General features: G+C 41.7%; 1 protein-coding gene across 1 annotated transcript in view; it reads right to left on the reverse strand.

The window, feature by feature from the left end:
• Positions 1 to 1,640: 1,640 nt before the first annotated feature.
• The window catches only part of Ccnt1 (cyclin T1), a 29,081-nt gene continuing 16,982 nt past the window's right edge, over positions 1,641 to 13,739 (reverse strand). Inside the window, exons 6-10 of the mRNA XM_052748833.1 lie at positions 11,556 to 11,601; positions 9,633 to 9,796; positions 9,404 to 9,474; positions 5,711 to 7,568; positions 1,641 to 5,221 (exon numbers count right to left, since the gene is read on the reverse strand). Of these exons, the coding sequence (XP_052604793.1) occupies positions 6,159 to 7,568; positions 9,404 to 9,474; positions 9,633 to 9,796; positions 11,556 to 11,601 (1,691 nt within the window). The 3' untranslated portion in view covers positions 1,641 to 5,221; positions 5,711 to 6,158. The remainder of the gene's footprint in view (positions 5,222 to 5,710; positions 7,569 to 9,403; positions 9,475 to 9,632; positions 9,797 to 11,555; positions 11,602 to 13,739) is intronic.

Raw genomic sequence — 13,739 nt, forward strand, 5'->3', positions numbered from 1 at the left:
TCAGCTCGAGGAGGGCGGGACAGTGAGAAACTACGCAACGCGAGTGGCTGAGGTGAGCTGTCTGTCAGAAACTCGGCCCGTGAGTGGACCATCGGAAAGGCGGGCCACAGCCAGACGCCAGGTCCGGATATTTTTCCATCTCGGTGTGGTTCGTTTTCTGAGGGCCCTGGACTCCAGTCCTCCCGGGCAGCTACCTCCTTACGGTCCCTACACAGCAAGTAGAACATTGGACAGAGGCTGACCCTGTTTATACATGAAAAGGCTTTATTAGTTTTCTGTTGTGTACAGTTCAAATCATTTTCTGGTCATTTCATGTACAATACTCGAACATGTTTTTGGCTGTCTGGAGAATACTATGTATGCACTAATTCGTTTTTTTAGAGCAGCCCTAAGAGGTAGAAATTATTTTCTCCGTTTTATGGATAAGCTGACTGAAAACCAAAATGAGTTCTGGTGTAGACCATGCTTCTTATGAACTCTGTACCCTGCTTCTCTAAAATCCTCGATAGTGTGTTCTATCAATGGCAGGCTATTCCGCTTCCATGCTCCTTTAAAGATTCCAACCACACCTCCTACAGAAATCCAACTCTCCAGACATTCTGTTGTAGTTTATTCCGTTTGTACTATAGCCCTCTGTATCTGCTGTCAGATTCATTTAAATAAGGGCTAGCCATGAACCAAAGAGCAGATGTGATTGGAGTTGATCGTAAAGACAATCTTTTGAGAGAATCTGCAACCAAATAAATGTGAAAACCATCTGTAACTCCAGTTTCAGGAGATCTGACGCCCTCACGCACACATATATGCAGGTAAAACACCAATGTACACGAAATAAAAATAATAAATCATTTCTAAGTGTCCTTTTCCTTTTTAATCTTTATTATATTTATTTGGGTGTGGGGAAGTATATGTGTGGACATTAAAGGGTAACCAGTGGGAGTCAATTTTCTCCCACCATGTGGATCCCAGGGATTGTGAGGCTTGGCACTGAGTGCCTTTACCCACAAGGTCATCATCTCATCAGCCCCCTTGTAGAGATCTTCCACTACTGGTAATCCTAAAGTTGGACACACTTGTGCACATTTCTTTTCCTCTAAGTGTGTAACTTGTAAGAGCTACCTTATATAGTGTTCACTGTTTTTCCACATTATCAAGAAATTTAACTTGTCTTCTTCAGAATGTAATTCTACCAGGTGTGGTGGTACATGCCAGTAATCTAGCTCAGCACTCAAGATCTTGGGTGTAGCAAAAGGATGCCCTTTGAGGGCAGCTGGGCTGAACAAAACACACTGTCTATCAAAGACATCCCTGTGGCTATCTTAACTGTTCAGCCTTTCAAAGATGTGAGGTACAATTACGAACTGTATCTTGATGCTTGCTAGATGAGTGCTTTTAGGTGTTGCTATCATAGCAAAGCTGTAACTTTTTTACTCTTCCAGGTACTCATGCAACAGTATAAACCATTTTCCCCCTCTGACTACAACTACCAGGTTCACTGTTGTAGTTAAATCTTAGCTCTCCCAACGGACTCAATGTCCACAGGATACTGTGTGATAGGAACTTAATACCAAAGTGGTAATGATCCAACAAACTAAGTCAAAGACTAATTTAAGGACATGGAACATACGAACAACAATAAGGAGTTTCATCATTAACGTTTATTGATGGGATGGATAAATACAGATTGAGAAACATACTTGACAGCAAGATATCAAACTGAGAGCCAGACTATAAAATGTATACAATATCCTTCTTGAAAATTTTTTTGAGTTTTTAAAGTTTTTTACAAAGAGCCCTTATGATAATGGTCACTTACATCCTATCATCATTCACCTAACAGCAGTAGAGATCCCAGGAGTAGCACCCAAAACTGAGGTGCCCCACGGAGTACAGAGGCAACAGCAGAATAATATGCTGAGCAGTACAAAAATCAGACAAAAAACAAAACAACAAAAAACTCACCACAAAAATTGTACCTGAGTGACATAAACTGGTAAAGTGTGTTACTTTGTTTTTCATTTTATTTTTTCTTTTCGTTCTTTGGTCTGATAAGAAAATGGACAGTTTTATGTGTGGGAAGTAAGATAATACAGCTCAGTTTCAAGTTCAGAACCCCAAGTTACACCTACAGTGACTGTTTTCTTTGAGTTCTTAGGCCAGACAGCACTTCTATTTTGTATGTGACTTTACTGTGGTCATCAGCTCGTCACTCCTCTGCTTCCACGGACATTTCCAGATAACCTGATGGGCGACATACTTGCTCTGGCTTCAATTAACATGCTGTCAAGCATCCCTCTCCACAACTGGCATGGCAACACAAAACCCATGAGTTTCTCTTCATGTAACCAGGAGTACTCACTCATAAAGGGAAAGAGCAGACACTGATTTTTATTAAACATTCTTTTCCCTCTCCTTCCATTGCCAAGTTCATATTAAAAAACTTTAGCTATATTAAAACGGAGAGCTCGCCCACTTAGGAAACAATTCTGAATTTAGACTACTCCATCAAGTAAGATTACAGTACCATTCTTCTTTCAAACTTACATCCACTGAGGAATAAGAAATAAATGACAGCCTGGTGCAAAAAGAATGCTTCCTAAACCATCAAGATCCAAAACTCAATCAACACCAAGACATTTGGGGAGGTATGAGTCGTTGAAAGCTCAGTGGGGGATGGTGGAAAGCTATTTCTCACTAACTGATAGGTTGCATAGACTGCTTAAATTCTCCCAAACTAAGGAGAATAAAATAAAATAGGCATTCCAATCTCAAGATGTCTTAATTTCTCACTTTTCCTAGCATGAGTATCAAAATAACTCATCAACAAAAGAAAAAAATCTTTAAAAAATAATCAGTTCCCAAAATAATGGAAACGCACATATGTAGATTCCAACCATACTAGGGTAGACAGGACCCTCCAACTGCCTTTGTCTAGAAGCAAGGTGTGAGAGGTAATGAGGAATTAGGTTGCAAAGGCTTCAGGAAACCCAGCAGTGATGTTACCATGATTTTGTTTCAATACTCAAATCTACTGCTGTTTGCAATTGGAGATTTCGATTTTTCTATCATTGCCGGTGAACCTAACTATAGAAATATGTGGGATACACTAAACCAAAACACTAAAGTCATTTACGAGAAGGAAAGGTTGCTGAGAGTCTCAGATACAAAAACACAATGATTCATGAATGAGAAAAGTAGACTAGTATTTAGGTATTTTTCTAAACCCAAAGGCATAACTGGATACTTCAGAAGACCACACTGGTTTTAGGTTAATGATTCACCAGAGTTTAGCCAACAACACAGGTATGATTAAAAGCCCTAAAGACAATCCACAGGTATTTATTTCTGCGAACATAAGAGTCAAGCAAATTCTAGGCATGAGATTTACAGAAGTTGAGGCTCCAAGCCTGCTTACCACTGTCACTTCTTCTTGACAGTTTAGATCAAAAGAAAAAACAAAGAGCCAGTTTACAAGGCTGACTTTAGATATACAAATACTACTTCTCAACCTTTGAAGGTCTGAAGGTGGGAGAGACACACATGGCTTAGAAGCCTTATTTATACAGAAACTGCACAATATGCATGCTAGCTGGCAGGTATATCTGCTAACCCAAAAACAATGCAGCAGTTCATGCAGAGCCCATGAGGAGGTTCAGAAACTATACACAGACCTAAAAACAGATATTGTAGCTATCTGGAGACAAAACCAGAAGGAAGTAATACAGGAAAAGTCTATAAAGTAACCAAATTCAGTGTTGATCTACAGTAGAAAGACCAGACTACAGCATCAAGTAGCTCTTTAGACTCTAGTAAGCACTTTTTTTCTAGTTCACTACTGACAGAGTCCTAAGAAATTTAACTACAGTATTACCATGAAGAACTGCTACAACGGCAAATACGACAGTCTTTGTGGTAAGGGAGTGCATGTGATTAGAAAATATGTGACATTAATGAGAGTAATTAAAAGCCAGAACATTTCCCCAAATCACTTATTGTCAATCTCACAGATACAGATGCAAACTAAACGGCACATTCCCTTTTGGGAAGGACAGGATGGGAAACAAAGTCTAAACAAATACCAAGTCTACATTTAGTAATCATGATGACACATCTATCTTGCACAACACAGGAAATACCAAGAAGAAAGAAAATGTCACTTGAAAATTTGCATACCAAGAAATATCACTGGCTTATAGATGAGCAAGGAGCTCCTTGTTTTACACAGCAAAGGCAGGCACTCCGGACAATTCAAACATGCAGATTAATAACCACAAAGTCACCCTAAGATATATTCTTCCTATACATTCTCCTCTACTAGGCCATTACATCAAAAGTAACTGCCTCAGTGTTTTCCTAGTCTGTTCTTGGCAAGCAGCACCTGTACAACTTCTGTTTCCCTATGACTTTCAATGAAAAGAATCTGACCTCCCCCTAAAGACTACTTGGCATGACAAAAGCTTCACTAATTAAAACAAGAGACAAATTATTTTCATAGCACCATCTTTTCCATAGCAAAAAAATGTACACACACATATGCATGTGTGTGCATATATCTATATATCTATATATATATATATTTTTTTTTTTCAAGCAATGAACCAAAGAATAGCAATGATCTGTGGCTAGGTAGCATTTTCAGTTAGATAGCTTGGCTTTGAATTTTTTTTCTAGCCATTATCTCTTCAAAGATTTCCTTCATCAAAAATATTCCCTAACATCTGGAATAATCAAGCCCCATAACAGGATTCCTGATCCACTTTTTTTTAAAACAGGACTCTTAAGAATCTCTGTCTAGCATCAAAAGCCACCCAAAAGAAACAATCTAAACACAAGTGTCTGTTGGCTAGGCTTGCTCACTCATTACACCAGTGCTGTTAAATTCCCACTGTCTCTGAAGTCATACAGGCTGCGATCACAAGTATGCAGTTGTTTCCCATTAGATATACATATAAAAAGCAAGAATTACATTCATAATGTAACTTAAAATGCGAAGTCTTAGAATCCCAAATCACAATTTCATTGTCTTTAGTATCATAACTCAATGGCTTCTCCCAAACCTATCACCACACATGGTCTGGTCCCCGACAGACAGGACATGTGAAGCACACCTTTCTTTCCTTCAGAGACCTGAGCTTTCCCAAAGCCCAACCTGAAAAGGCCCAATTCTGTAGGGCAGAAGCCGGCCTTGCTCTCTAAGTTTCTTCCTCAGTCCCACCTCCATCTGCATTGAAAACACAAAAAGGGGTAAAAGGGAAGTTTTCATAATAGTGCTAGAGTCAGGTCATTGGCTACATCTGTCCAAACTACAAACTAGAGGGCCACTACTCCATTACAACATAAAACACGTGTTGCAGTATGGGGATGATCTACAATATCAATACATGCCTCTTCATGTTTTCAAGGCCAACTATGCTCTCTAGTAGAATGTTGGGATGTGAAAATGGTTAAGAATGGGAAGAAAAAGGTAACATGATTTTTACACACACACACACACACACACACACACACACACACACACACACACTTTAAAGGTCTCAATACTTCAAGTGGCCTGAGCCTATTTCACTCTTGGCCAAAGCCTACCCTCCCACCCACCCTGCACACACTCCCACCCTCCAACCCCACCCCCAGTCATTGCTATGTACCTCATACACACAGCAAAATCCCTTCCCCTTCCCGATTATATAAAAAAACTAAACAGATAACTTACTTTCTTTAAATTACTTTTTAAAAGTCTCTTAAAGATCTGACGTTTAAATACTTCCTCTCTTCTGATACGTTAAACACAATTGCTTGATTACCCCCCATGTTTCAGTTCCGGCAAGAAGAGGGAAGATAACTACTCCAATCAACCCCATCAGGATGAGGAGAGGCCAAGAACAGAGTGTTCTTAATCCTTCACAGCTTCAACATAATCCTACCTCTCTGATACCAGTACAAACTATAAGAAAATAGATGTATGAGGCAGCAGATATAATAACTGAGGCCCTCCACCACCCTCCCACCTGTCTCAATATCAATTTATTCCTTAGTCCAAGGGTGACATATTTCATAAGGGATGTAATTTTCGTAGTCCAGTATCAGTAGTCAAAACAAAAACAAAACAAAACCCCAAAACAAAAGGTGTTTGTTTTTTAAGTTTTCGCCTCATGTTGTTCTCACTTAGGAAGAGGGGGAAGTGGTGGAGGCGGTTCTGATGGTAGGGGTGGTGGTCGAGGTTTGTCTGTATTGCCAGATCTGGAGGAGATCCCACCAGCTCGTGGATTCATATATTCACCGTAAGAATGAACAAACTCAAATGCAGGGGGCTGAGTGGGCTGAACACCTTGGGCACTGAGCAGGGAGTGGAGCATATTCACAGTGTCTTGATAGTCTATTGACTGAGCTGTGTTGTGACCGTTAGCCCCAGGAGGGCCTTTGTCCAGTTTCATATGAGGAACTCGAGTTTTACAGCTAGGCTGTGAGAAGGGCAGGCCACTTGTGTCTGAGCTATGCCCAGGCAACTGGGTCATTGGAGGAAGAGGAGGGAAGGGGAAATTCAAGGAAGAGGATTTAGTACTCTTGGCAATCTTGGCTGAATGATCAAACACTGCTGCCCCCGTCTCTTCCGGGGCACCCCTTTTACGAGCAGAGCTCGAAGAAGACAAAGTACTAGACACGCTATAGGCTTTGTGTACTGAGGTGCTGGTCTGGCTGCTGTGTTTTGGGTCACCTGGACGTTTGCTCACAGTACCAACGGGCAGCTGTAAGTGAGCGTGCTTGTGTGAATGGTGATTGTGATGGTGGTGATGATTGGACAGGTGAGCCTTGTGCTTTTCTTTGTGTTCCCGGCTCTTGGTGATACTGTCTTCTGCGGAATTGTGCTTATCAGCTGCAGAGTGGACTTTAATGCGCATCTTTACCTCCTCTGGTTTGGAGGAGGCTGCTTTGTCTCCACTAGCCACCGGGAGTCTCATTTTCAGAGCTGATTTGTCAGCCTTTTCCAGAAAAGGACGTTCAGGGTTCTCTGAGCCCTCAATGGGCATCTTCAGGATGACCGAAGAATGGCTGTCATGGTGTGACAGGAGATTCTGGGCAGCATATGCATACTGTGACTTCACATTGGCCTCCATATTCTCCAGCTGCCTCTTCTGAGCAGCCAACTCCTCAGCGTGCTTTGCACGGTATTCTTTAAGTGAAACTTTAGCTGATGGCACGCTCTTACTAGTCTGCTTCTGGGAAACAAATGCATTCGAGCCATCATGTTGCAAGGAATGATCAACTCCAATAAGTGCTAAATTCTCACTAGTCCGATGACCCTGAGAAGATTCGAGTTTAAAAGGAGGTTGGGCAGACAGCCATCGCTCGCCCGGCAGCATATCCACGTTAGTTAGACTGCCTGATGATGACTCTTCAGAGACAGGAAGGGAAGGCACTGCACTTGTAGTAGAAGTAGTCGACATGCTCATTAAGCCTGCGATAGTTGTATCTGAGGAGGTCTGAGAAATCATATTGAGGATTGTCTGCTCCGATGTGTTTTCATCTGCTCCTCGGTCATCTGGTTTAGTTTTCATGGCAGCCTGGTATGCCTAAAATGAAACAAATAAAATTTATTCATTCCAGGCAATCCACTAAGTAGAAGTATACTGAAACATCAACTAAGAACCTTTTTTTTTTTTTTTTTTTTTGCTTTATATGTATTGGAGGTGGGGTTTCTTGTTTTTATTTAGAGACAGAATCTCTCTGTGTAGCCCTGGTTGAGCTGGAACTCCCTATAATAGATAGGCCAGGCAAGTCTCTAACTCAGAGATCCACCTGTCTGAACCTCCTAAGGACTTAAAGTCATGCACCATCATCACACCCAGAAAAAAGCCATTCTTAAGCATTCAGTGTAACTATGACTGTAGTTAGCCTTTAAATAAACTCTAGAAAATTTGTTGAGGTTTTATATGAAAATTAAAGATGAAGCACATGCTCTTAAGTCTACTTCTAACCCTAAACTTCTAGAGACAAACACTGATCTCTAATTCCCCAGACTTAGGGAATTTCCACGTATAGTGGCACATGTCTGCAATCCCAGCAGCTAGAAGGTAGAGGCAGGAGGATCAGCAGTTCAAGGCCAGTCTCTACTAACAGCAAGGCTCAGGGACAACTGCAGGGACATAAGACCTTGTCTCCAAAAGGGGTTGGGGAAGGCGTTATTCTTTTTTCTTTCTTTTTGGGTGCAGATGACTGAGTGCAGGGCCTTGTGCATGCTAAGTACTTGGATCCTACCACTGAGTTGTACCCCAAGTTCATCTATCTGATGCTATAGGGAAAAGGAATGACTATTATTCATAAGACTAAAAATATCTGCATTTAGAGAACTTTAGACTGCAACCCATATAGAAAGAAAATCCTAGGGCTGAAGAGATGGCTCAGCAGTTCTTCTGCTCTTTCAGAAGATCTAGATTCAGTTCTTAGCAGCTCACAACCACTTGTAACTCCAGTTCCAGGGGAATGTGACACCCTCTTCTGGCCTCCAAGGCACTGCATGCACATAAATGCAGGCAAGCACGCATACACAAAATACAGTAAATCCCCACCACCACCACAGTCTTACTATGTAACCCCGGCTGGTTTCAAGCTCACAGAGATCTGTCTCCTAAATGTTGGGATTAAAGGCATACACAACCATGCACAAATGTAATGATAAATCTTTTTAAAAGGAAGGAAGGGAGAGAGAATTAGAAGAAGGAGAATAATAAAACATTTTCAAAGTGGCTCATTTTAAGATAAAATTACAATCAACCCTTGTAATTACGAGCATACCACTCTCCTCTCCCAGAAGTCACCACTGTACAGAAAACACAACTGGAGGCGGCTCTGGGGTGAAGCACTTGCCTTACAAGCCTAAGGGTCTGAGCTTAGAGCCCTGGCATGGAAAAGCCCAGCGCAGTGGCATGTACCTGGGACTCCAGAGTGAGGTGGGCAGAGGGAGACAGGCAGGCAGACACAGGTTGATCCCTGGAGTTCAGGCCAGTCTAGCTCAAACAGTGAGCTCCAGGTTCAGTTAGACAGACCATGTCTCAAAAATAATGGAGAGCAATAGGGGAAAACACAGGGATGAACCTCCAGCTTCCATATGTATGCTCACAGGCATGTGCACCTACATGTGAATACATGTGTGCAAACAAACCAAATAAATAAAACTCAGCCAATGTCACTGACCAAGCAATTGTGCAAAAGGTAATCTGCACAATTTGTACAGGACCCAAAGCAAAGTCCCCTACAGACTGACATCTTAGCTAGTATCCATGTTACCGAGTCACAATTACTGTTAAGTAAGAAAAAGGAAATTCCAAACCTAGTGCACATATCCAATTATGGTATATTCACTGGCAAAGCTAAAGGAAAGAATGAGTTTGTCAGCAGTAATTCTTACCCTCCAGTTTCTAATGCGTTTCAGCCTGCTTGGAGTTTTCTCCAGAATCTGCAGAAATTCATGTGTCAATTCTACAAATGAAACATTCGAGAAATGTTCAGAGACAAGAAGGTAACGAAACAAGAACCACCTCAGCTAACTCACTGTTTTCATTGGAATCTAGTCACATTTGGCCAGACATGTGACAAGGCAAGCAGAGCAGTTCCAGGTCCCTTACACTAAAACTTACCATCTAAAAGTTCCAAGGTCACAGTGGCGTCAACATACTCCCACCAGTGCTTCCCGTCAGTTGAGACTGGGATCTCCCAGTTGGACCACTTGCAAGCCAGATGGATGCAGACACAGGCCACCACAGGAGGTGTGTACTGCAGGCTAAATGTGGTCAAATGCAGGCTGACATCAAAGGGAAGGAAACAGAGAGTGTCATGAGCCCTCAGTTCTCAACCCTAAACTAAAACTCTCCATTATTAAAAAACCAAAAACAAAAAAACCAAAAAACAAAAACCACAGGAGAGTGAGAAGGACAAGAAACATCCTGTGCTCTGATTCAGTACTCATCAATTTTCCTTTCCTTTCTTTAAAAGATTTCATTTCAATAATGTGTACGTGTCTGTGTGGGGGGACATGCACATGAGTGAAAGTATCTAGGGAGGCTGGAGGTGTCAAACCTCCTGGAACTAGAATTACGGGTCGTGGTGTACCTCCCCACAATGGATGCTGGGAGTGGCACTCAGGTCCTCTGGAAGAGCTGTATGTGCTGCTCTGACCCTCTGACTCATCTCTTCAGCCCCTCAGTGTGAGTTTCTATAAAAATACTGCTCAGGTTAACAACATTTCTAAATTTCCTATTACCACACAATCTATGCACTGATTAGTGAACAGAAAACAAAAACAAAAAAAGAAAAAACTAGATAGCCAACTATGGCAGCGCACGCCAGCAATTGGGAGGCAGAGGCTGGCAGATCTCTGTGAGTTTGAGGCCAGCCTTCAAGATTACTGTGACCCTGTCACAAACCAAAAAAAAAAAAAAAAAAAAAAGCCACACACACAATAAAAAAAAAAAAACAAAAAAACCCAAAAAACAAAGCCAACACAGGAGCAGATGCCTAAAATCCCAACACATGGGAGGTCACAGTTCAAGGCTAGCCTGGGCCATGAGAACCTGTCTCAAAAAAATCAAAAGAAAAAATACAATAAAAAACAATTGTTCAAGTATAAATAAAATACCTGATCATTTTTTCCCCAAAAGATGTCATTTGGTTTTTAGACAGGGGCTCATTCTTTGGCTGCCCTCAAACTCACGGCAATCCTATCTCCCAACTGCTGAGAAGTACAGACAGAACCACAATAATACCTGACTCTTATTTCAGAAATGTTTCTCCTCCCTCTCATTTGTGTGTGCCTGTCTGTCTGTGTTTATAAGAAGGGGTCTCACACAGCACAGAATGGCCTTGAACCTGCTATAGTCCAGAGGATGACCATGAACTACTGATTCTCCTGCCTCGGGGCCCTGAGTGCTGAGGCTCACAGACATGGGTCACCATACTCAATGTACGTAGTGCTGGAAATTTAATTCAGGAACTGGTGCACACTAGGCAAGCACTCTAGGAACTGAATTACATCCACAGTGCTCTTTATCCACTTACTAAAACTAAAACTCTTACACTGATGACTGAGGTCATTAGTTTCTCTGGACAAACAATATGGGAAATCAGACATGAGAACAAGCAAGTCACTTAGAACAAGTTATACACTAATAACTTTTTCTAAAAGAAAAACATATTGCAAATCCTTACATACTAAGTGCTCATTGCTTGGGCAGAGAAGAAAATCAACAACCCCTTAAATTACATGAATTTTCAGAATTATGCTCTTGAACATTTTATAGCAAAGTTAGTACACCGAATTGGATAGGCTAAATAATTATAAAACCCTAGGGAATTAAAAGGTTTAATGTAAATGCAAGGCACAAAGAGTCTGCAGAAAAATCCACATTCTCCAGAGCATTGTCTATAATCATTAGATCAAAGTTTACGTCCATGATCTTTGGCTCTAGTTTACTAACTGATCCTATATACCCATCAAAAGGTGACAAGTCCAGCCCGACCAAATTCCAAACCCCAAAACAGAAGATATAAATAAAAATATAAACCTGTTGGTTGCCATGAAGTAAGATGTCTGTGCTAAGTCCTTGCTTGCTAACAAAACAAAAGAAAAAGAAGTTATTAGTTCCATTCTTCTTGAAAGACACTTAGTAAAAAAACACATTATTATCTGTAAGGTACTACAAACAGTGATAAACTAGGCAAAGATAATGCCTGAGTACGTGGTGTGTAAATTCTACCCAAGGAAGCAAGCAGATGAAGGATTTTGAGAAGAGTGAAATGGGATGCTGCAATTGAACCAAGGGCCTTTTGCAGGCTGAGCACACGCTCTACTACTGATTTCCAATCCTTTTGGTTTTTTCAAGACAGGGTTTCTTTGTGTGCACCAGGCTGTCCTCTAAAGGCGTGGGCCATCACTCCCCATCTACTTCAATGCTTTTCAAATGTACAAAACGTACAAACTTGGGCAGGTGAAATGAGGTAAGGCACTTGCCATCAGCCTGGACAGCCTGAGTTCAACTCCCTAGAGCCACATGGTAGAAGAGAACCGACTCCCAAAAGGTCCCTTCTGGCCTCCTCCACACATGCCAATGGCACATAACCATCCCCACCTCCCACCCCAACACATAAAAACAAACTTAACTTCCAATGTACAGAACTTGGGGAAACTGGGAATTTTCTGGAAATTCAATTTTCATGAAATATTATTAATATGAAAACAAGGCTAATTATCAGCTTGATGTAAAAACTCTACAAAACATCTATATGCACAATGATATCCAGACCTTTGTGTCTCAGAATAAAACCCAGGGCTCCATGTATATCAGCAAATGCTCTACCACTGAGCTCTATGCCCAGCCCAACACGTTCCTTTTTGTCTGCTGTTTGTGTTGTTGAGGAGGTCTCATTATGCAGCCCAGGAGAGCTTAGAACTTGGAATAGCCTTCCTGACTCAGCCTCCCAAGTACTAGGAATGTGGGTGTGTGTCACCACAACTAGCACCCTAGATATTATTGATACTACTTAAGTAAAAGGAATCTTTAAGGATTAGGGATGTAACTGGATGGCAGAGCACTTGCCTAACATACACAAGACCCTAGATTCAAATTCTATAGCAAAAACAAACAAACAAACAAAAACCATAAACAGGGCTGGGTATGGTGGTGCACACCTTTAATTCTAGCACTTACGAGGCAGAACTCTTGAGTTCCAGGCAAGCCTGGTCTACTTAATAAGTTCTAGTCCAGCCAGGGCTACAAAGTGAGACTGTGTCTCAAAAATGAAAAAAATTTAAAAATTAATTAGTTAATCATTTAAGAACTAGTTTTTCAATCAGTTATTAAGAGCACTGGCCTTTCTTTCAGAGAACCAGGCCCTGATTCTCAGCACCTTCATGATGGCTCACAACCATCTACAAATCCAGTCGAAGGAGATCTGATGCCCGCTTCTGACCTCCAAGGGTACTAGTCACACATGTCCTGCACAGACACACTCAAGCAAAACACTTACACACATAAAAATAAGTTCAAATAAAGTTTGTATCATTGGGGTTTCCTTAACTAGACATGAACTGATGAGATCATCCACTCTAAAACATAAACTATACTTGGGTGTGTGTGTTGGGGTGGGTGTGGGGCGCTGGAATGCCACAGCATGTGTGGAAGTCAGAGGACAACTTCTTTTGGAAGTCGGCTCTTTCCTACTACTGTGGGATCCAGGGTTCAAACTCAGGTCATCAGGCTGGTGAGGCAAGTGATTTTACCTACTGAGTGAGCCATCTTGCTGGCCCAAGACCACCAACTTCTAAGAATTTCTGAAAAATGTTTTTTTTTTTTTTTTTTTGGTTTTTCGAGACAGGGTTTCTCTGTGTAGCTTTGCGCCTTTCCTGGATGTCGCTCTGTAGACCAGGCTGGCCTCGAACTCACAGAGATCCGCCTGGCTCTGCCTCCCGAGTGCTGGGATTAAAGGCGTGGGCCACCACCGCCCGGCGAAAAATGTTTTAGATACATGTGACTTGGTGTTTTTTCCAAATCTGCCCCTACACTGGCAAATATCCTCAACCAAACAGAAGTTAACTTTGTTTCTTTTCCTGTGGCTCTGATACAACACCCTAGCATTGTGTGGTTTCTTCTGCCCACAGTACAATGCATCACAGTGGGAAGTCAGGTCACAGAGCCCAAGCAGCTGCTCACAGGCCTCCAGTCGAAACAAGCCATGACTGCAGCTGCTGC

Source organism: Peromyscus californicus, unplaced genomic scaffold, assembly GCF_007827085.1.
Source record: "Peromyscus californicus insignis strain IS unplaced genomic scaffold, ASM782708v3 Scaffold_20__1_contigs__length_68692818, whole genome shotgun sequence".
NCBI classification, from domain to species: Eukaryota; Metazoa; Chordata; class Mammalia; order Rodentia; family Cricetidae; genus Peromyscus; species Peromyscus californicus.